Consider the following 20843-nt stretch of genomic DNA (forward strand, 5'->3'; position numbering starts at 1 on the left):
ATATGATCCATAAAAGGAAATTTGACACTGCCACTTATTTAATGAAAGTCTTTGAATTTATCATATCAGTGTCTTTCAATGCACGTGTATTTTCCTCATGTTTTACATTCACATTCATTTCCCCACAGCAGTGACCAGTCATGTGACCAGTCATGTGGTCCTCAGCCCTGTGGGGCGTCTTTACACGACGCCATTGTTGGGGTAGGTGGAGGAAACTTAGTCGGGTGCACGTCAGGAGGATGCACGACAGGAGGTGTCACTTCAGCACCTGCCTGTTCCTGAAATGTCTCCTGAGTCTTAAGCAGACTTCTGTGGTTTCTCCACAATACCTGTCCATCTTCAGTCCTAATGGTATATGACCGTGGACTTACTTCTTTCAGAACCATTGCCTTTCTGTTCCATGCAGAGGGCTCTTCAGTTCTGATCACATCATGTTCTGTAAGAGGTTTCAGATTCCTGGCAGCCTTGTCGTGGTTCTTTTTCTGTTCCCACTTGAGCTGCATGTGTTTCTGTGTCAGTTCCCTTTTTTCCTTTTTCACAGGCATGCATGGCATGGCAATGTGTTGCGCAGTTTACGGTTCATGAGGAGCTGCGCAGGCGACGCTCCACATGCCAGAGGTGAGGATCGATACGTCAACAATGCCAGGTAAGGGTCCGAGTTGGTTTCAGTGGCCTTTTTCAGGAGTCTTTTGACAATTTCTCTCCCTTCCCATTTGCCCGTAGATGGAGAGGGCTTGATGTGGTGTGTTGGAACCCATACTGTTCTGCAAATATCTGAAAATCCCGGCAGCTATAGTGGGGGCTGCTGTCACTCTGCACTGTTTGAGGAATTCCGTGTCTGGCAAAGATGTTTTTCAGGTGAGTAATAACACTGCTTGCAGATGTGCTGTTTAGCTGTGCGCTTTCAGGATAATTTGAGTAATAGTCTATTTCTAAGAGAAAGTCCTTTCCATTCAGATGGAAGAGTTCTGTTCCCGCTTTTTGCCATGGCTCGGCTGGCATGTCTTGAATCAGCCTTGGCTCTTCGGTTTGCTTGTAACGGTGTCCTTGACATGTGTCACATTTACTAATCAGTGTCTCAATGTCTATTGTTACCTGGCCAATAAACACCTTCCCTAGCCCTTTTGCACTTTTCCATGCCAAGGTGACCCTTGTGGATCTGGCTGAGCATCTCTTGGCACATAGACTCTGGAATGATAAACCTGTTTTGCCTCAGCAGTAGACCACGCTCAGCTCTGCCTTGACAGGATAGAATTGTAAGAGTTTACTGGAGGTTGGCCATGACTGTCTGCAATGTCGCATCTTTTTCCATTTCTAGTGCAATCTTCTTGAACATCATGTCTGACACCGGGAGGGAGGAAGAAGTCAAGTTAACATGCATTTCCACTTCCACCGAGATGGTGCTGACCTGTGTCTTTGTGATTGGTGGAGGTGCTTGGGACAGTGCATCAGCCAGAGTGATGTATTTACCTAGCGTGTAGACTAGATCTATATCATATCTTTGTAGCCTTATCATCATCCATTGGATCTGGGGAGACATGTCATTCAGGTTTTTTCTGAAGTTTGAAATGAGCAGTTGGTGATCTGTTTCTGCTGTAAAGGTGGGTAGTCCATAGACATAGCCATGAAACTTCTTACATCCAAACACTAACCCTAGGGTCTCCTTTTCAATTTGGGCGTATCGTGTTTCAGTCTTTGTCATTGCTCCGGGCGCATATGCCACTGGTCTCCAACTGTCATCATAATCAGCCTGGAGAAGCACGGCACCCAGTCCATCTTTGGATGCGTCCATGGATATTTTTTTTCTGCATGAGGGATCGAAAAAGGTAAGCACTGGCTCTGTGGCAAGTGTCTCTTTAAACTTTTTCCATTCTCTGTCATGTGTGGCAGTCCACTTGAACACTTTGCCTTTGTGCAGCAGATCTCTGATACAGACCATTTTTGCAGAGATTCGGGATGAACATGCCTCGGAAATTTACCACAGCCATGGCTTGCAGTACTCCCTTCTTGTCTGTCGATGGGGGCATGTCCAGAATGGCCTGTACTTTGGAGCAGTCTGGTTCCACTCCTTCTCTAGACAGCTTGTCACCTAAGAGAGTGATCTGTTGCCTCGAACTGACATTTGTTCTGTTCATTTTCAGACCACTCAACTTGATTCTCTGTAAGAGGTTCAACAGTCTCTCGTTGTGTCGTCGTAGTGTTTACATTGATGACTTAGTTGTCCCACACAACTAAGTCATCAATGTAAACCCGGGTGCCTTCTAGACCCTCAATGATCATTTCCATTGCTCTGTGATAGATTTCTGGAGCCGATTTGATTCCAAATGGAAGTCTAAGAAAACAGTATCTGCCAAACGGTGTATTGAACATTCAGCACTTGCTGCTCTACTCATCCAATTTCAGTTGACAGAAACCATGAGATGCATCTAGTTTACTGAGTAATTTGGCCCCTGACATTTCACAAGTGATTTCTTCCAGTTGCGGTATCTGGTGTTCTCATGTTCTCATTAAGGTCTTTGGGGTCTAGGCACACCCTTAATTCCCCATTGGGTTTCTTTACACATGTTATGGAGTTCCCCCACTCTGTCGGTTGTTCGATACGTTGTATAACTCCCAATTTCACCATCCGGTTGAGTTCTTTCTTTAAGCTGGCACCCTCCATGGGGCGTGCACAACTGGCTTTGCATCACTTTTCAGCTCTACTCTGTAGGTGAATAGCAACGTCCCCTGGCCTGTGAAGATATCAGGAAACCTTTGCACAATGTCAGTTACTGTGTCGCTGTGAGTCTTAAGAACCACATTTTCATGGTTGATTTGGTAGACCCTCTTGACCAGCTCAAGGTCCTCACATGCTCTGACTCCTAGCAGTGAGTCATGATCATTAGGAACAATCCCGAACATCAGGTTTTGTTGCTTCCCTTTCACATTCACTTTCAGCTTGCACACCCCTTTGGTTTCTATTCACTGTCCATTGTATGCCTTCAGTGAGACTGTCCGTTTATGTATTAGTGGCTTCTCTTTAAGTGCTTTAATGTCTTTTACACTAATCAAGTTGGCTTTTACCCCTGTGTCTAATTTGAAGAACACCCTTGTCCCATTAACTAACAGAGGTGCCGTCCATTTGTCTGTTCCCACTGCACTGACTTGATGTCCAGTGGCTACACTCTCAGTTGGCTGCACACTTTTGTCAGAGTCACAGGAAACCATGTTCACTAAAAATGAATCACTCAGTGAATCACTGTCCTCATCAGTTTCATCCAGGCAGTGTTCTTCAAATTTCTTGATGACTTCGTCCAGCTTGTTTTTTTCTCCCTTGTTTGCAAACCTGAATGCGCATCAGCTCCAGCGATGGCGAGCAGCATGGTGGTCTTGCGACATACAGCTTGAACTGCCGCTTGAAATTTCTCCAGTTTGCATCCACATTTCCAGTTAACTTTAACGTCCCCGGTGGTTTCATCGCATCCACTCTCTGTCTGGCTCACTCCTGGTACCGTGATGTAATGTTCTGTTATGTAATAAATCAAGCTGAAAAGTCCCTGTGTATTTAATCACGTCTTGTCTGCTCAATGGCTGTCACGTGTTCTGACCCTTGAACGTTCTGCGCATGAACTTTAACCCTCTACATTACAGGGGTGTCAAACTCCAGGCCTCGAGGGCCGCAGTGTCTGCAGGTATTTGTTGCAACCGTGTACTACACCCCCCGATTAAACTAGTTCCTTTCCCTCCTTGATCCAGGAGGTGAGCTAATTAGTTAAATCAGGTGGTGTAGTGCACGGTTGCAACAAATACCTGCAGACACTGCGGCCCTCGAGGCCTGGAGTTTGACACCCCTGCTCTACAATAAACCAGATATACCATTACTGCCACTTACTGGCCCGGTGGGCACATGTCATTAAAGACATTACGCCATCTTATAGTAGACGCGTTTCAGTCACGTGGTTTTGTTGCTATGACCGCCGTCTTGAGGACCGCGGTCCCCGGGAAGTTTGAAAGACTGTCCAGAATCGCTCACTTAACCGCGGAGGTGAAGCAGCGTTATCTGCACACAAAAAAATCGAGTTTTTAGAATTGGATCCTTATCTTCCATCCAAAGACCAGTTAACCCCACTTCAGTCTGCTATAGATCTTCTTAATTTTACGTTTCACGACGTTTACGTGTACCTCGTCCACAATCCCTCGCCATACTCAGGTGAAGCCCTGAAAGCCTTCAAAAGCTCTGAAGCCTACCGCTACTTCACCGCAGGATGGGTGAAGGACGTCAAAATGAATCATGTAAAAACGAAAAGACTGTTCGTCTTTACAGGAAGGGTAAGTGACAGTCTGTTGATAAATGTCATATTAATGTAACCGGTTATTTTCTTGCCCGGTGCGGGATTCGATACGGGGTGTACCGCACTACAAGGCGACGTCACTAACCGCTCGGCTAAAGGTTCAGACCCGTTAGCTGACGTGTCTTATTAGTAGTTTACATTAGCATCAGTGCACAGGACACGTCTATGAAGCTAGCTAGCCTTGCAACAAGACTGTCTTGTTACAAGGCTATGAAGCTAACGCGGTAGCCAGCTAGCTAGCGTTAGCTAGCTAACGTCAGCTACTTACCCGAAACAAAGTGCTCGCTGCATAGCCCGGAGTGTTCTGTGGGAATCCAGTGGTCCCTTTTGATCTCTACGATCCATTTATTTCGACGATCATGGTTTTTAGGGATTCTGTAAAATTGTAATCCATTTGTTTGTGACTTTTTGTGGTCACAACCCACAGCACAGCAGATCGAAGGCATCTTGGCATCCGTTGGTCCTCAAGATGGCGGTGTGACGCGCCACTCAAATGACGTGAAACCCATGAATAGTAAACGACATGACGCCACAACATGACGCCATCTTATAGTGAACAACATGACGCCATGTTATAGAGAACAACATGACGCCATCTTACAGTAAACAACATGACGCCACAACATGACGCCATCTTATAGTGAACAACATGACGCCACAACATGACGCCATCTTATAGTGAACAACATGACGCCATCTTATAGTGAACAACATGACGCCACAACATGACGCCATCTTATAGTGAACAACATGACGCCACAACATGACGCCACAACATGACACCATCTTATAGTGTACAACATGACGCCATCTTATAGTGAACAACATGACGCCACAACATGACGCCACCTTATAGTGAACAACATGACGCCATCTTATAGTGAACAACATGACGCCACAACATGACGCCATCTTACAGTAAACAACATGACGCCACAACATGACGCCATCTTATAGTGAACAACATGACGCCACAACATGACGCCATCTTATAGTGAACAACATGACGCCACAACATGACGCCATCTTATAGTGAACAACATGACGCCACAACATGACGTCATCTTATAGTGAACAACATGACGCCACAACATGACGCCATCTTATAGTGATGAACGCTGTTATTTCTTTTTCTTATGAAATCACCAAGAGTTTTAATGAAGTCAACTTCACACTCTTCAATTCGCAGTTTATCACTAAATTAATATGTTCACGTGCATTTTTGTTCATCTTACTTGTTAATTCAAGTGATTATGGCAGCTTTTTATCTGCCATAATTACCTGTACATTCCAAATTCAGATTTTTGTTGCATCATTTTATCAGTTGATGTTTGTAACCCCGTTGTCGCCCCCCCCCCCCCCCAAATCAGTCATGAGGTTGTGTTAGCCCGCGGTGGTGTTCTGAGTCTCGACTTGCCTCATCGTGTAGAGCAGAGTCCCGTCATCTTGGATCCTCAACAGTTTATTCGGCATGGTCATGTTGTGAGCTACAGACTTCTTCCCGTTGTGAAAGAACGTGTCCGGGGTCCAGATTTTACTTGCCATCAGGTTGTTGAGGGGCAAAATGTTCATAGGCCCGTCAAATGTCAACCTCTCGTCTTTCCAGCTTTGCCGGAAAAAAACATCTATGGTGTACTCCTGTAGACAGACGAATACACAGACAGACATTACAGTTAAAACAGGCAAACATCAAAACACTTGTTCATCTTTGTCTGCCATAATCACGAGCAGTTCCCCTACTTTAACTGTACAGATGGAAATGTAGACGAGTCCCACTACTGGAGGCACAGCGGAGGAAAGAAAATAGCAAATATTCCCCCTACCCGGATGGTGTAGCGGTCTATTCCGTTGCCTACCAACACAGGGATCGGCGGTTCGAATCCCCGTGTTACCTCCGGCTTGGTCGGGCGTCCCTACAGACACAATTGGCCGCGTCTGTGGGTGGGAAGCCGGATGTGGGTATGTGTCCTGGTCGCTGCACTAGCGCCTCCTCTGGTCGGTCGGGGCGCCTGTTTGGGGGAGAGGAACTGGGGGGAATAGCATGATCCTCCCACGCGCTATGCCCCCCTGGTGAAACTCCTCGGGTGAAAAGAAGTGGCTGGCAACTCCATGTAGTAGTCTACAGCCCTTCCTGGATCAGCAGAGGGGGTGGAGCAGTGACCGGGATGGCTCGGAAGAGTGGGGTAATTGGCCGGGTACAATTGGTGGAGAAAAGGGGGGGCGGGATTTCCCCCTGCTGGTCTTTACCTGAGCCAACCACCAGTCGTTTCTATGACTTGCTTTGCCTGCACCTTTAAATGTGTCAGGGTATTCTTTGTGTATTTTGTCATGCGGCAGCCTGCACCTTTGCTGTGGCGTGTATCTCTCTCACACAGTGTTTGGCTAAGCGTTAGCCATGGGGCATGACAGCAGTCTGGAGGTGTGGGGCCACAGCCAACCTCTTCACCCACCATCCTCCCTCGTCCAAAGACCCAACACACAGTAAAGACCTGAGGCCAGAAGGGACCACAATGCTTCACTAAGTGTTCGTGTGTAGTAGGCACTAGGGTGGATGTAATTTAATGTGTGAGAGATAGACAGAGAGAGAGAGAGAGAGAGAGAGACAGCGACAGAGGCAGAGAGGGGGGGGTATATGGGTCGGTTGACCCTTCCACAGTACAAGAGGGTTTTTTTTCCTACCAGGCCTCTGCTTTAGAAGAGACGCCTGGCTTCTTGCATGTATCAGTGGCTAATACTTGCCATAATTCTGGATGTAGACATCTTATTTGCATTTCTCATAAAGCGCTTTGAGTGGCTGTTGCAGCTAGAAAAGCGCTATGTAAAATGCAACCTGATTGATTGATTGATTGATTGATTGATTGATTTATTGGTTGATTGGTTGATTGATTGATGTGTGTGTGTGTCAGGGGGGTGTAATCTTGCATTTTCGAGTTGCTGGGTCTTCAGTATGTGAATGGATCAGTTATAGACTGAATTACAGCGTAGGAGGATTTTTGGAGTCCTAGCTCATTTGTCTTCACATGATTCCGGACCCGAATCGTCATCTTTTAGCAAAGTGCCACAGCTCAAAGCTGTGCCGGATTTCATATTACACTCTAACGTCCCTATTTCCTGATACACCCTGAGACAATTCTGCAAAGTTGACATGGCGGGGACTTCTTTAACAGGTTACCACCTCCTGGCCCTCACCACTCCAGTCACGACCTGCTGATTCCACACATCCTGAGCATCCTAGCTGTAAAGCAACGGCTCAACAACCTCAAAAGTACCAATGTGATGACTTAAAGCGACCCCGATGATATGACATGAAACTGTGCACAGGTTTTAGAAAGATAAGAACACATAAATAAATAAACAGATAAATAAATAAATAACACTGGACATAAATATAGTGACTTGCATTATGAGAGCATTTTCACTATTTTGTAAGATACAAGCTGTCACGAGCATCATCATCATTCTGCAGCATTATGTCATGCCTGGTGATGGGGCAAGGGACTAAGAAAGAAAGAACGCGAGAAAGAAAGAAAGAAAGAAAGGAAGGAAGAAACAAAGACACAGAAAGCGAGAGAAAAAGACAGAAAGAAAAAAGAAAGACAGAAAGAGAGCGAGAGAGAGAAGGGAAGAAAGAAAGAAAGAAGGAAAGGGTTGTGATGGGAACATTGCACATGGATGAAGACCTCCACGGAAGCCAGAGAGCAGTGATGATGCTAACAAGAGCAGTAGAGCAGTGATGATGCTAACAAGAGCAGTAGAGCAGTGATGATGCTAACAAGAGCAGGAGAGAAGTGATGAGTCTAGCAAGAGCAGGAGAGAAGTGATGATGCTAACAAGAGCAGGAGAGCAGTGATGATGCTGACAAGAGCAGGAGAGAAGTGATGATGCTAACAAGAGCAGGAGAGCAGTGATGATGCTAGCAAGAGCAGGAGAGCAGTGATGATGCTAACAAGAGCAGGAGAGAAGTGATGATGCTAATGAGCAGGAGAGCAGTGACGATGCTAACAAGAGCAGGACAGAAGTGGTGATGCTAACAAGAGCAGGGGAGCAGTGATGATGCTAACAAGAGCAGGATAGCAGTGATGATGCTAACAAGAGCAGGAGAGAAGTGATGATGCTAACAAGAACAAGAGAGCAGTGATGATGCTAACAAGACCAGGAGAGCAGTGATGATGCTAAGAGCAGGAGTGCAGTGACGATGCTAACAAGAGCAGGAGAGCAGTGGAGGCTGAGCAACTTGAAGCTATTGGGGGTCTATCAATGTGAAGAGAGAAGCGTGTTGTGGGGGGGGATAAGAGCATTATGAAATGCATTTATGAAAAATAAAATATCCAACACGTCTTCTCACCATATCCGTGTCTGAAACTGGTCCAAAGCTGGTGACGTAGATGTTTGTCTTGACTTCAGTGACGCGGTCTGTGGAAGGAGAAGATGAGAGGCTCCAGAAGACAACAGTGGATGAAACCAAGCTACAATGAAGACAGAAGAGGAAGGCTGTGAGACGTGGCACAGTGAGTCCTCTATAAATAGAGATACACAGTTTACTAAAATTAGATTCCTCTGGGCTGAAGTGCCAGGTTTATAATTCACAGCAGCGCTCTCTTTAGTTCGGATACACATGTCAACAAAATGGGCATCACTAAAGAGATGCTTTTCACTCTTTTAAACCAGAATCAAAAGCGATTTTGGACGCCCTCGTAGTTTTGGTGGTGGTTGCACACACCGTTTGCTAAATGTAAATGGTGTGTGCATGTACTAAAATGTAAAAGAGTTTCATCCAGTTGCAGAAAAATTAAACTTTAGGGGCCCTGGAGCACGAGGGACTCCAAAAGGTCAGGGGTATTGTGTTCGCATATAGTAGGGATCCCCAATCATACCCTACAAGGGACATTTGTTCCTCAGGGCCCAGGCTAGTCTCTATTGATGCAGGGGCCCCAAGCTACAGCCTTTACTGATGCAGGGCCCCAAGCTACAAAGTCTCTATTGATGCTGTGAGCTGCTATCCTCATCTGTGTTTGTTTTGAGGTTCAAAATTGTGTTGTACTTTGTAGTCGCCATCCGAATCCCATGCAGATTGGCATAGCGTCGCCTATCATGTTGAATATTTGCATTAGTTTTACTTTTAACAATGTTTAGTATTGTTTGCGTAGGCGTAGCCTATCTGATGGGGTGCGTGGGGGTGTGTGTGTGCAATGGACGTGTGTGCCCAGGGGCCCCCTGGTGGGTTAATCCGGCCATGGGTGTTAGGGAATATATGCAAAGGTGAGATTCATTATCTCAGTAATATTTATTAAAGCATTTCCCTGGGTACGAAGATGTTCGCCAGGTTTTCTTAACAAGACATTCCCTGTTAAACCTGAGGTGAAGACACACGGTAGGTAATGTTAAGCAGAGGTCAAACTGTCGCTGGTCTCCTTCATAAATCCAAATATCTTATGTGTCTTTGCTCTCTTCTCCAAGAAATCTCAGACTTTAGTTTGAGGGAATGGCAATATGATGTTTGCAGATGACATTGTGATCTGTAGCAAGAGTAGGGTGCAGGTGGAGGAGAGCCTGGGAAGGTGGAGGTATGCACTGCAGAGAAGAGGAATGAAAGTCAGTAGGAGCAAGATAGAATACATATGTGTGAATGAGAGGGAGGACAGTGGGATGGTGAGGATGCAAGGAGTAGAGGTGACAAAGGCGTATGAGTTTAAATACTTGAGGTCAGCTGTCCAAAGTAACGGGGAGTGCAGAAGAGAGGTGAAGAAGAGAGTGCAGGCAGGGGGGAGTGGGTGGAGGAGAGTGTCATGAGTGATTTGTGACAGAAGGGTACCAGCAAGAGTTAAAGGGAAGGTTTACAAGATGGTTGTGAGACCAGCTATGTTGCATGGTTTGGAGACAGTGGCACTGATGAAAAGACAGGAGGCGGAGCTGGAGGTGGGAGAGATGAAGATGATAAGATTTTCATTGGGAGTGACGAAGAAGGACAGAATTAGGAACGAGTATATTAGAGGGACAGCTCAGGTTGGACGGTTTGGAGACAAAGCAAGAGAGACAAGATTGAGATGGTGTGGACATGTGTGGAGGAGAGATGCTGGGTATACTGGGAGAAGGATGCTGAATATGGAGCTGCCAGGGAAGAGGAGAAGAGGAAGGCCAAAGAGGAGGTTTATGGATGTGGTGAGGGAAGACATGCAGGTGGCTGGTGTGACAGAGGAAGATGCAGAGGACAGGAAGAGATGGAGACAGTCAATCTGCTGTGGCGCCCCCTAATGGGAGCAGCCGAAAGTAGTAGTAGTAGTAGTAGTAGTAGTGGTAGTAGTAGTAGTGGTAGTAGTAGTAGTAGTAGTAGTAGTAGTGGTAGCAGTAGTAGCAGTAGTAGTAGTAGTAGTGGTAGTGGTAGTAGTAGTGGTAGTGGTAGTAGTAGTAGCAGTAGTAGTAGTAGTAGTAGTAGTAGTGGTAGTAGTAGTAGTGGTAGTAGTAGTAGTAGTAGTAGTAGTAGTAGTAGTAGTAGTAGTGGTAGTAGTAGTAGCAGTAGTAGTAGTAGTAGTGGTAGTGGTAGTAGTAGTGGTAGTGGTAGTAGTAGTAGCAGTAGTAGTAGTAGTAGTAGATTGAGGAGGAGGAAGGCAACTGACTGATCACACTGTGTGACCATACCGAGAACAAGTTTGAGCTTCAATTTACTGGAAGACATTCATAAGTCGTGTTGTAGGAAGAAGCCGACTTGTTACTAGGGAGTCCGGAGGGGGGTAGGATTCATCCCCAATTTCCACAGTGCTGTGGTGGAGGCACGAGATGCAGCGTCTCACGTGCCTCTTATTCAGTGGTTAATTTGTTTCCAGTCACCGGCCGGTGCAGCGCTACGTGGGCACCGCGCCGGGTCCACTTGCTTCCTCTAACACGCTCTCTCGCTCTCGCTCTCTCTCTCTCTCTCTCTCTCTCACTCTCTCTCTCTCTCTCTCTCTCTCTCTCTCTCTCTCGCTCTCTCTCTCTCTCTCTCTCACTCTCTCTCTCTCTCTCTCTCTCTCTCTCTCTCTCTCTCTCTCTCTCTCTCTCTCTCTCTCTCTCTCTCACTCTCACTCTCTCGATAACTAGCTAGATGTGTTATGCTATGCTTGGTCAAATCAAAAAGCTCTCACACACTTCTCTGTGCCGCGCACCACGTACAGCATCTCACATAATGTGAAGGCATCATTACTCGTAAGCAGGGTGCGCTCATGCACTCTTCGCGTCCCTCCACCGGAAACCCGGGCAGATTTATTAATGAGCTCGTGCAGATCTGTGGCAACTAGCAGGTTGCTTGGTAATTGGCGCGAGACACGCCGACAGGTAAGGTAAACCATGTCTCTGTATGTAAATCTGATGCAAACGATGCAAAAAGAGCAGTTTTGTTTTTGTTTTACTGCAAAGTGGCTCAGTGGGGCCTCCACTAGTCTATTTTAGGACAGAAATGCAGCTTACGTCCACAAAGTGCATCTTTGCTGAGGCATACCTGGATATATGACGGGTGTAACAACTCAGGAAAATGCAACCTGAGCTTGGCTTTACACACAATTACCCTGCAGAGCTCACTGTCAGAGGAGAAACTACCGCGTCATGCAGGTTATAGTAAGAACAGGGCTGCGGCACTCGAACCTTGTCTGTGCTGCGACTGAAAACTGCACCATATAAAACATGTCTGGCAACAGGAGCTATTAGGGTCCAGTTCGTGCGCCGTCACTTGATCACGACTGTGGTAGTGTGTAGAATATGAAGCGTGCAGTATTTATATCGCAGCAAGACAAACCGGGACTCAACTAAAAAGCAACACTGACACATAACAGACACAAAGGAATAAGTGATAAACTGAGAACTGAGGAAAGCTAAAAATATCCCAGAAAGACCTGTGCTGTCAATTAGATTCGCAGGCCAAAATAAGTATATTCACACACACACACACATAATGCGTTCATGCAGTGGACTATTAATGCATGCAATCCATAAATGCATCTAAAAATGATCTAATAATAACACAAAATTGGAGAATTATACACAATGAAGATATCAACAAAGCATATGACACATTCTCAAAAACATCCAAATGATCATATGACAAAAATTGCCCAGTAAAACAACACAGCAGGAAACAAAAACACACAGACAGTCCGTGGATCACAAAGGGATTACAAAATGCCTGCAAAAAGAAAAATACTCTACATAGAGAATTCACAAATTCTCAATTTCAGAATTAATCAGAACTAAAGAGGCAGAAAACATAAAAATAAGTTAACTAATATGAGGATGTGTAAGAATTAATACTATAATAAAGTATTAGAGAATAATAAAAACAACACTAAAGGTATATGGAGTGTATTAAACAGCATTATTAGAAATGGATCTAGAGACTCAAGTCACCCTCAGTATTTTATCAATACAATAAGACCATTAATAATATGGATGATGTGGTTATTATCAATACAATAAGACCATCAATAATATGGATGATGTGGTTATTATCAATACAATAAAACCATCAATAATATGGATGATGTGGTTATTATCAATACAATAAGACCATCAATAATATGGATGATGTGGTTATTATCAATACAATAATACCATTGACAATATGGATTATGTGGTTAGGGGTTGTAATACATTCTTTGTAAATGTGGGACCAAAATTGGCAGAAAACAATCAAACAAAGAGGGGGCTGATGATGACTATATCACTAGCGATCCGAGTTCAATGTTTCTTAGAGCAGTAGAAGAAAAGGAAGTAATGGATACGGTAAGCAAACGTAAGACCAAAACTTCTACTGACTGGAATGAAATTGCTATGACAACAGTGAGAAACGTCACTGAAGGTATTGCAAAACCACCTGCTCACATCTGCAACTTGTCATTTAAAACTGGTGAATTTCCAAGCAAAATGGAAATGGCTGGGGATAGACACCACTTCTTAAATTACAGGCCTGTTTCTTTACTTTCCCAATTCTCCAAGATGTTGGAAAAACTCTTTACTGGCAGATTAGACAAATACACTGAGGAGCGCAAATTGCTGACTATCAGACAGTATGGATTCAGAACAAACAGATCAACATCAATGGTGCTAACTGAAGTAATAGAAGAACTTACTAACAGCAGTAGGAATATTTATATATCTAAAAAAGCTGTTGATACCATTGAACACAACATACTACTTGATAAATTGGAATGATGTGGAATCAGAGGAGTTGTGCTGAATTGGTTGAGAGGCTATTAAAGAAACAGGCAACAATTTGTGAAGATAGGTGAGAAAAAATCCACATGCATGGATATTAATTGTGGAGTCCCTCAGGGGTCAGTATTAGACCCAAATTTGTTTATTCCATATCAAATAATGTATCCAGAGTATTAAATATATTGAAATGTGTTCTATTTGCAGACGACACCAGTATTTTCTGTTCTGGGGAGAATTCACAGCAGCTTTTGGAGCTGATCATAACAGAAACGAGAAAGTTACAAAGGCGGATTGACATAAACAAATTATTGGTAAATTTGAACAAAACCAAGATTATGTTGTTTGGAAATTGTGAAATAAACACTCGAGTACAAATGATGACAGACAATATCAACATAGAAAAAATGAAAATGAATGGGAAACCCCATATAAAATATGTGCGAGCAAAGCTGGCAAGGTGCATTGCATTCCTGGGAAAAAGAAGGAGCATTCTGGATTGTAAAGCATTGTACACATTATATTGCTCACTTGTATTGCCATATCTGAATTACTGTGTGGAGGTATGGGGTAACACCTGCAAAAGCAACCTACATGCATTATGCATACTGCAAAAAGCAGTCATAAGGATCATTAACAATGTAGGATTTCGTAAACACACTAACATGCTGTTTTTAAAGTCACGTGCCTTGAGGTTCATGGATCTCATGAATTTAACACAACACAAACAATGTAAAAAGCCAGAAATAAATGTACTTCTTCTTTCAGATTATTCCCTGTTTCTCAGGGGTTGCGGTCACCACAGCAGTTTTTACAGTTTCCATCAGTACCCTGTGAGGGCACAGCACCAATGGCGGCCGTTGTTAACCCAGGCCTTGACCCAGCAAAAATTGGCAGAATTTTACGTTGGATGCCCTTCCTGACACAACCACTAACCCTATGGCACAAGTAAAGCGCTGGATGCCAGCCCAGTATTCATGGACTGCAAGCAAGAAATAACTTACTACTGGTTAATATACAAAAAATGTTCTTCGACGGGGGGGGGGGGGGGTTATAATTTGAGAGGAAGTTTCATTTAAAGCAAAGTACAAGAGGTATAGGGAAGAGGAAGGGCTGTGAACTGTTGAAATTTGACACTGGGCGATATCATGGTTGTACATAGAATTGGGATAATTGTCTTGATGCGTGCTCAATAGTCCAGGTAAGGAAATCACGGAAAGGTGAACCAGTTCATCTGGACACAACGTTTATTGAGAGAAACGTTTCATCATCATCTAAGTGACCTCTTCAGTCTCAACTGACTGCAGGTGTCCCCACCCTTATAAACAATAGAGTGGCATGACGACTAAGGGGGGCTAAGAGTACATGTGTCGCCATCTTACAATGCTGTGATTGCAAACATTCCCCAATCCTCTGTGAATAAGACTCATGGCCATTGTAAATCTAGTTAGTGGTCACGCCCTTATTTGCATTTGAAACTGGTTGTTGGTTTCGGTCGTTCGGTTGAAACAGGCTTGTGCTGTCTCATAAAGAATTTCCTTGGCTCACTGGATTATTTTGCTCCTTATCTGTTGAGCACTTTCCCTACCATTGAGTATTTCTTTTAACAAAGTTAAGATTAATAATGTGAATTACTGGATGAGTCGTGGAGAAGGGGTAGCAATAAATAAGTTTATACTTTCTCCTATTCCTTTTTGAACATGCAATATTTAATTTGTGTTGCATATGAGATTTTTTTTATACTGAATTTGTTGTATAGTTTTATTGTTCATTTCAGTTTGATATATATATATATATATATATATATATATATATATATATATATATATATATATATATATATTTTTGTTATCTGTTGCTTCTTTTTTACATGTTCAAAATATATCAAATCAAAATGGCAAACCTACAAAAGAACAGCCCTTGGAGAAAATTGGTGATTACTATTTAAGGCTCCCAGAGTGCATTTGATGCCTGCGGGTGTTAGGTCACTTATTTATAGGAACCAGGACAATATGTAAAGTTCATTTATTCAGCAACAGCAGGAGCAGTCATAAACACGTGTCTTAATTGCAGTCTGAATCACTGGGTGCAGATGGGCCTGCTGAAGCATATTCAGTTTGTCACGGGCAGTCTACTCGTGGTATGACACTATGTGCTTCATTGTGCAAGTAACCAAATGTACACTTTTGTTTGCTGTCAATCTGGACAAAGAAAACGAGCCTGGGAATAAATGGGTCTTGCACCAGGAATTTGGGCGAGGGAAACAAATGCCATCAGCTCAGTTGTTTGCAGTATTGATGAGCCTTGTTCAAGGGACCATAATCCATAAGTTATGAACAGTTTTAGTTGTAGCATTTTTGTTTCAAACACTACTACTGTTTATTATTTACTAAGGCAAGTGATGGTGTGTTGATTCAGAAACAAATGAAAGACAAAGAAAAACATACTGAGGTTACATGACCTTTGAAATATCTTGCCCAATTCAATCCCCATGTCTATATATATATATATATATATATATATATATATATATATATATATATATATATATGTGTGTGTGTGTGTGTATTTCTGCATACTCTCAAACATCAGCTGAGGCGATATTGACTTGAAGCAGTCTTGTGTGTACATGGCCTGATCTGTTGCCATACAATGTGAATGTGAATAGGAAGTGCTTTGGGTGTCTAGAAAAGTGCCATATAAATGTAATGCATTATTATTATTATTATTATTATCATTATTATTATCATGAATAATAATAATGAAATAATAGTTGTATTATTATTATTATTATTAATATGATGATGATTATTATTGCAATTAAGACACGTGTTTATGACTGATGTTGCTCTTGCTGAATAAATGAACTATTAGTAAACTTGCTTCTAATGGTGTTCTCTTGATGAACCATACTGTTATTTCCAACATTTGCAGGGAATTCTATTTGCAGGGAATTCTATCCAAATGTTTATGACTCAAATTTTCCTCAACAGAGTTTGGATCAATTTGTTGTCTCAATTTAAGCAATATAACAGTTACTAAAGTTGACAAATTTATGTGTGAGTAACCCATTAAGCCTAATGATATTACTGATGGGACTGACAGATTAAGGCTGAATGAATCCCCTGGCAATGATGGCTTAACTGCTGAATATTATAAACAATTTGCAAAAGACCATGTTCCTTTCCTACATGTCTTATGTGAGAGTCTCAACAATGGAAATCTCCCCCCTTCTATGACAAAAAATATTCTAAACCTTATTCCAAAACCCCAGAAAGACCATTTACATTTAGAGAACTGGCGTCCAATAAGACTTTTAAACAATGATTAAGAAGTTTTGGCCTCTACCTTATCTAAAAGGATAAAGAGTTTCTTGGCCTATATTACTGATGAATGCCAGTCAGGCTTTATATCTAGTAGGCTTATATCTAACAATATCACATTAGTGCTTAACATCACTATTATAACAATATCAACAATATAACAATATCCAATTAGTGCTTGATTTAATGGATTACGCACATTTAATAACATATGATAGTTATTTACTTTTTCTTGATTTTTACAAAGCATTCGATACTATTGAATATCTTTATTTTCAGAGCCTTAAGCATTTTCGGCTTTGGCCCAAACTTTATTAATTCATTCAGACACCATATAAATATACTGCTCAAAAAAATAAAGGGAACACCTAAAAACACAATGTAGACCTCGAAGAATGAAATATTTCAGCTGAAAATCTTTATTTATTAGACAGAGGAATGTGTTTAGAGCAAAATAACCTAAGAATGATCAATGGAAATCAAAACCATTAGCCCATTAAGGTCTGGATTCAGAATCATACTCAAAATCAAAGTGGAAAATGAGAACATAGGCTGATCCAACTTCTGTGGAAATTCTTCAAGACGATTCAAAATGAGGCTCAGTAGTGTGTGTGGCCTCCACGTGCCTGTATGCACTCCCTACAACGTCTGGGCATGCTCCTGATGAGACAACGGATGGTCTCCTGAGGGATCTCCTCCCAGACCTGGATCAGGGCATCGGTCAACTCCTGGACAGTCTGTGGTGCGACATCGCGTTGGCGGATGGTACGAGACATGATGTCCCAGAGGTGCTTGATTGGATTCAGGTCTGGGGAACGTGCAGGCCAGTCCATAGCATCAATGCCCTCGACATACAGGAACTGCTGACACACTCTGGCCACATGAGGACGAGCATTGTCATGCATGAGCAGGAACCCAGGGCCCACTGCACCAGCATATGGTCTGACAATGGGTCTGAGGATCTCATCCCGGTACCTAATGGCAGTCATGGTACCTCTGGCTAGCACGTAGAGGTCTGTGCGGCCCTCCAAGGATATGCCTCCCCAGACCATCACTGACCCACCGCCGAACCGGTCATGCTGGAGGATGTTGCAGGCAGCAGAACGTTCTCCACAGCGTCTCCAGACTCTCTCACGTCTGTCACATGTGTTCAGTGTGAACCTGCTCTCATCTGTGAAGAGCACAGGGCGCCAATGGCGAATCTGCCAACCAATTTGTTCTCTGGCAAAGGTCAATCGGGCTGCACGGTGTTGGGTTGTGAGCACAGGCCCCAATTGTGGACGTCGGGCCCTCATACCATCCTCATGCATTCTGTTTCTCACTGTTTGAGCAGAAACTTGCACATTAGTGGCCTGTTGAAGGTGGTTTTGTAGGGCTCCGGCAGTGTTCCTCCTGTTCCTCCTTGCACAAAGGACCAGATAGCGGTCCTGCTGCGGGGTTGTTGTCCTCCTGCGGCCCCCTCCACGTCTCCTGGTGTACTGGCCTGTCTCCTGGTACCTCCTCCATGCTCTGGACACTGTGCTGGGAGACACATCAAATCTTCTTGCCACAGCACGCATTGATGTGCCATCCTGGATGAGCTGCACTACCTGAGCAACTTCTGTAGGTTGCAGATACCGCCTCATGCCACCTCTAGTGGTGAGGGCACTAGCAAAATGAAAAACTAACCAAAGATCGGCCAGAAAAGATGAGGACAGGCAAATGGTCTGTGGCCACCACCTGCAAATCCATTCCTTTTATAGGGGTTGTCTTGCAAATTGTCTAATTTCCACCTGGTGGAAATTAGACAATTTACCAACAGGTGAAATTGATTCACAAATCAGTGTTGCTTCCTAACTGGACAGGTTGATATCTCAAAAGTGTGATTGACTTGGAGCTACATTGCATTGCTTATGTGTTCCCTTTATTTTTTTGAGCAGTGTATAATAATACCTTTATCAAATTGTCACATGGTACATCACAGATATTCAATATACAAAGGGGTGTGATAAGGGTGCCCCAATTCACCATTCCTTTTCCTTCTGCCAATGCAGCTTTTAGCCACTCACATAAAAAATAGCAACATGGAAGTAATCTGTAATGCAGGACAGCCCATGTTAAACTTGCGGATGATGCAACGCTATTCCTGAAAAATAAGGAACACATTTCCATTCTGTAATGTCCGTAGACGCCTTGTCTTACTGACATAAGAATAATTCAAGAACGAGCCGACTTCGTAGGTTCTTAACTGTGTAGCTTTTACTAGCGTTCATCCGAGTTACAACCTTCATAACATGCGCTTCTCACTTCCTGTATACGTCACACGCACTGCACGTACACCCGTGAGTAGGTCAAGTTAAACACGTGACCTTTCATTCATTACATCTCCCCCTCTAAGATTATTTTCTAAACATTTCTCTGAACATTTACTGCCAACAATTTTAACCTGTATATCACCCCCCTTTTCACAAAAAAATAAAAAATCTCCCACAGTACACAAGTCCATACGCCTCACAAATCCAGCCGGATTGCAGGCTTGCTCACCCTGCCAGAGCGAGTAACATATGGTGTGGAAGTTGGCATTTCTGCTGCTCGGGACTCATCTGTGTTTCCACTCTCCCCTGGAGTGACATGGTCAGGATCCCTGCTGACAAAGGTGAGTGTTTTAGGTGTGGCCAACAGGTGGCGCCTGTTCCTTCTGTAATGTTCACCTTGAGCTGTCTCCACTATGTAGGATCTGGGAGTGGAGCTCTGACTGTGAACAACTGCTGGCATTGTCCATGTTTTCTGTCCATCAGGTTTGGTGAGTACTGCGTCACCCGAGTTCAGTGGGCGCAGTGTCCGCACGCCGTTCCTGCGGTTGTAGTAGAAAGCCTGCCTCGATTTGGCTGCGGCGTCAGCGGTTTTGATCAGTTCCTCTTTAGGCCAGGCCGGTTTCAGGTTATGCTGCAATGTGGGTAAGGTGGTTCTGAGTCTCCTACCCATGAGCAATTCCGCTGGACTGGCTCCAGTGGAAGAAGAGGGTGTAGCTCTGTATGTCAACAGGGCGAGGAGAGGGTCTTCCTGCCTTAATATGCTTTTGGCTATCTGAACAGCCCTCTCTGCCTGTCCATTACTCTGGGGGTAGTGTGGCTTGAAACTGTCCTATGCAGCTGATGTTTCCACCTGGGCTTATGAAGCATGTGTCAGGAGGTCCCAGTTTTATGTTTGGCTTCAGCTTTTTAAATGTCCCTTGGTTGATAACAGTAGCGTCAGCCCCCGTGTCAATTTTAAAGGTTATTGGTACATCACTTATTGTTAAACTAACAGTCCAATCTTCCTGACTGCTCTCTTTGCCAACTTCTCCCAGAAAGTACAGCTGTTTAACCTCTTCAGTGACTTCTCTCACCGCTTTAGAGTGACATACACGCTCCCAATGTCCCTTTTTATGACACTTGTTGCACTTACTGTTCGTTGCAGGACACTTCCGCTCATCGGTGTGCTGCGTCTTGCCGCACCTCCCGCATTCATCTACTTTGTTGGTTGCAGGTCTGCTGCAACCATGACGCTGTCCGCCCTTTTTGTTTTGGCGTTCGTCCCGCCATCGGACAACATTGACGTTAGCCAGCAGGGCCTCTGGTTGGTTAGCTTGGAGGCTGAGCTGCTTTGTTATTGCCTCCGCCTGGCGCACTTGTTCAATGACTTTCACCAGAGTAAGGTCCGCTGTGAGCTGGAACTGACGGGAGAGCACTTTGTCTTTTATGCCCACTACCAGACGATCTCTGATATGTTCATCCCTCTTGTCCCCAAACTCACAGTGTTCAGACAGCTCGTACAATGTCCGGATGTACATCTCCGCTGTCTCTCCTGGCTGCTGGCTACGTTGATAGAAGCACGCCCTCTCATGTATGATGTTACGGCGGGGAATAAAGTAGCCGTCGAACTTTTTCAGTACGATATCATAGTCCACTTTATCACCCTCCGCCGCGAAGTCAAACGAGCTGAATATCTTTTCAGCCTCGCTGCCCATTGCATAAATCAGCGAACTCACTTG

The 20843-nt window shown here is 43.9% G+C and overlaps 1 protein-coding gene across 1 annotated transcript in view; it reads right to left on the reverse strand.

Annotated features, from left to right (window-relative positions):
* Positions 1-20843, reverse strand: part of LOC130126850 (gamma-aminobutyric acid receptor subunit alpha-2) — a 60212-nt gene that overhangs the window by 32072 nt on the left and 7297 nt on the right. The window contains exons 3-4 of the mRNA XM_056296497.1: positions 8677-8744; positions 5749-5969 (exon numbers count right to left, since the gene is read on the reverse strand). Of these exons, the coding sequence (XP_056152472.1) occupies positions 5749-5969; positions 8677-8744 (289 nt within the window). The remainder of the gene's footprint in view (positions 1-5748; positions 5970-8676; positions 8745-20843) is intronic.

The sequence above is a fragment of the Lampris incognitus genome, chromosome 1 (assembly GCF_029633865.1).
Source record: "Lampris incognitus isolate fLamInc1 chromosome 1, fLamInc1.hap2, whole genome shotgun sequence".
In the NCBI taxonomy this organism is placed as follows: domain Eukaryota; kingdom Metazoa; phylum Chordata; class Actinopteri; order Lampriformes; family Lampridae; genus Lampris; species Lampris incognitus.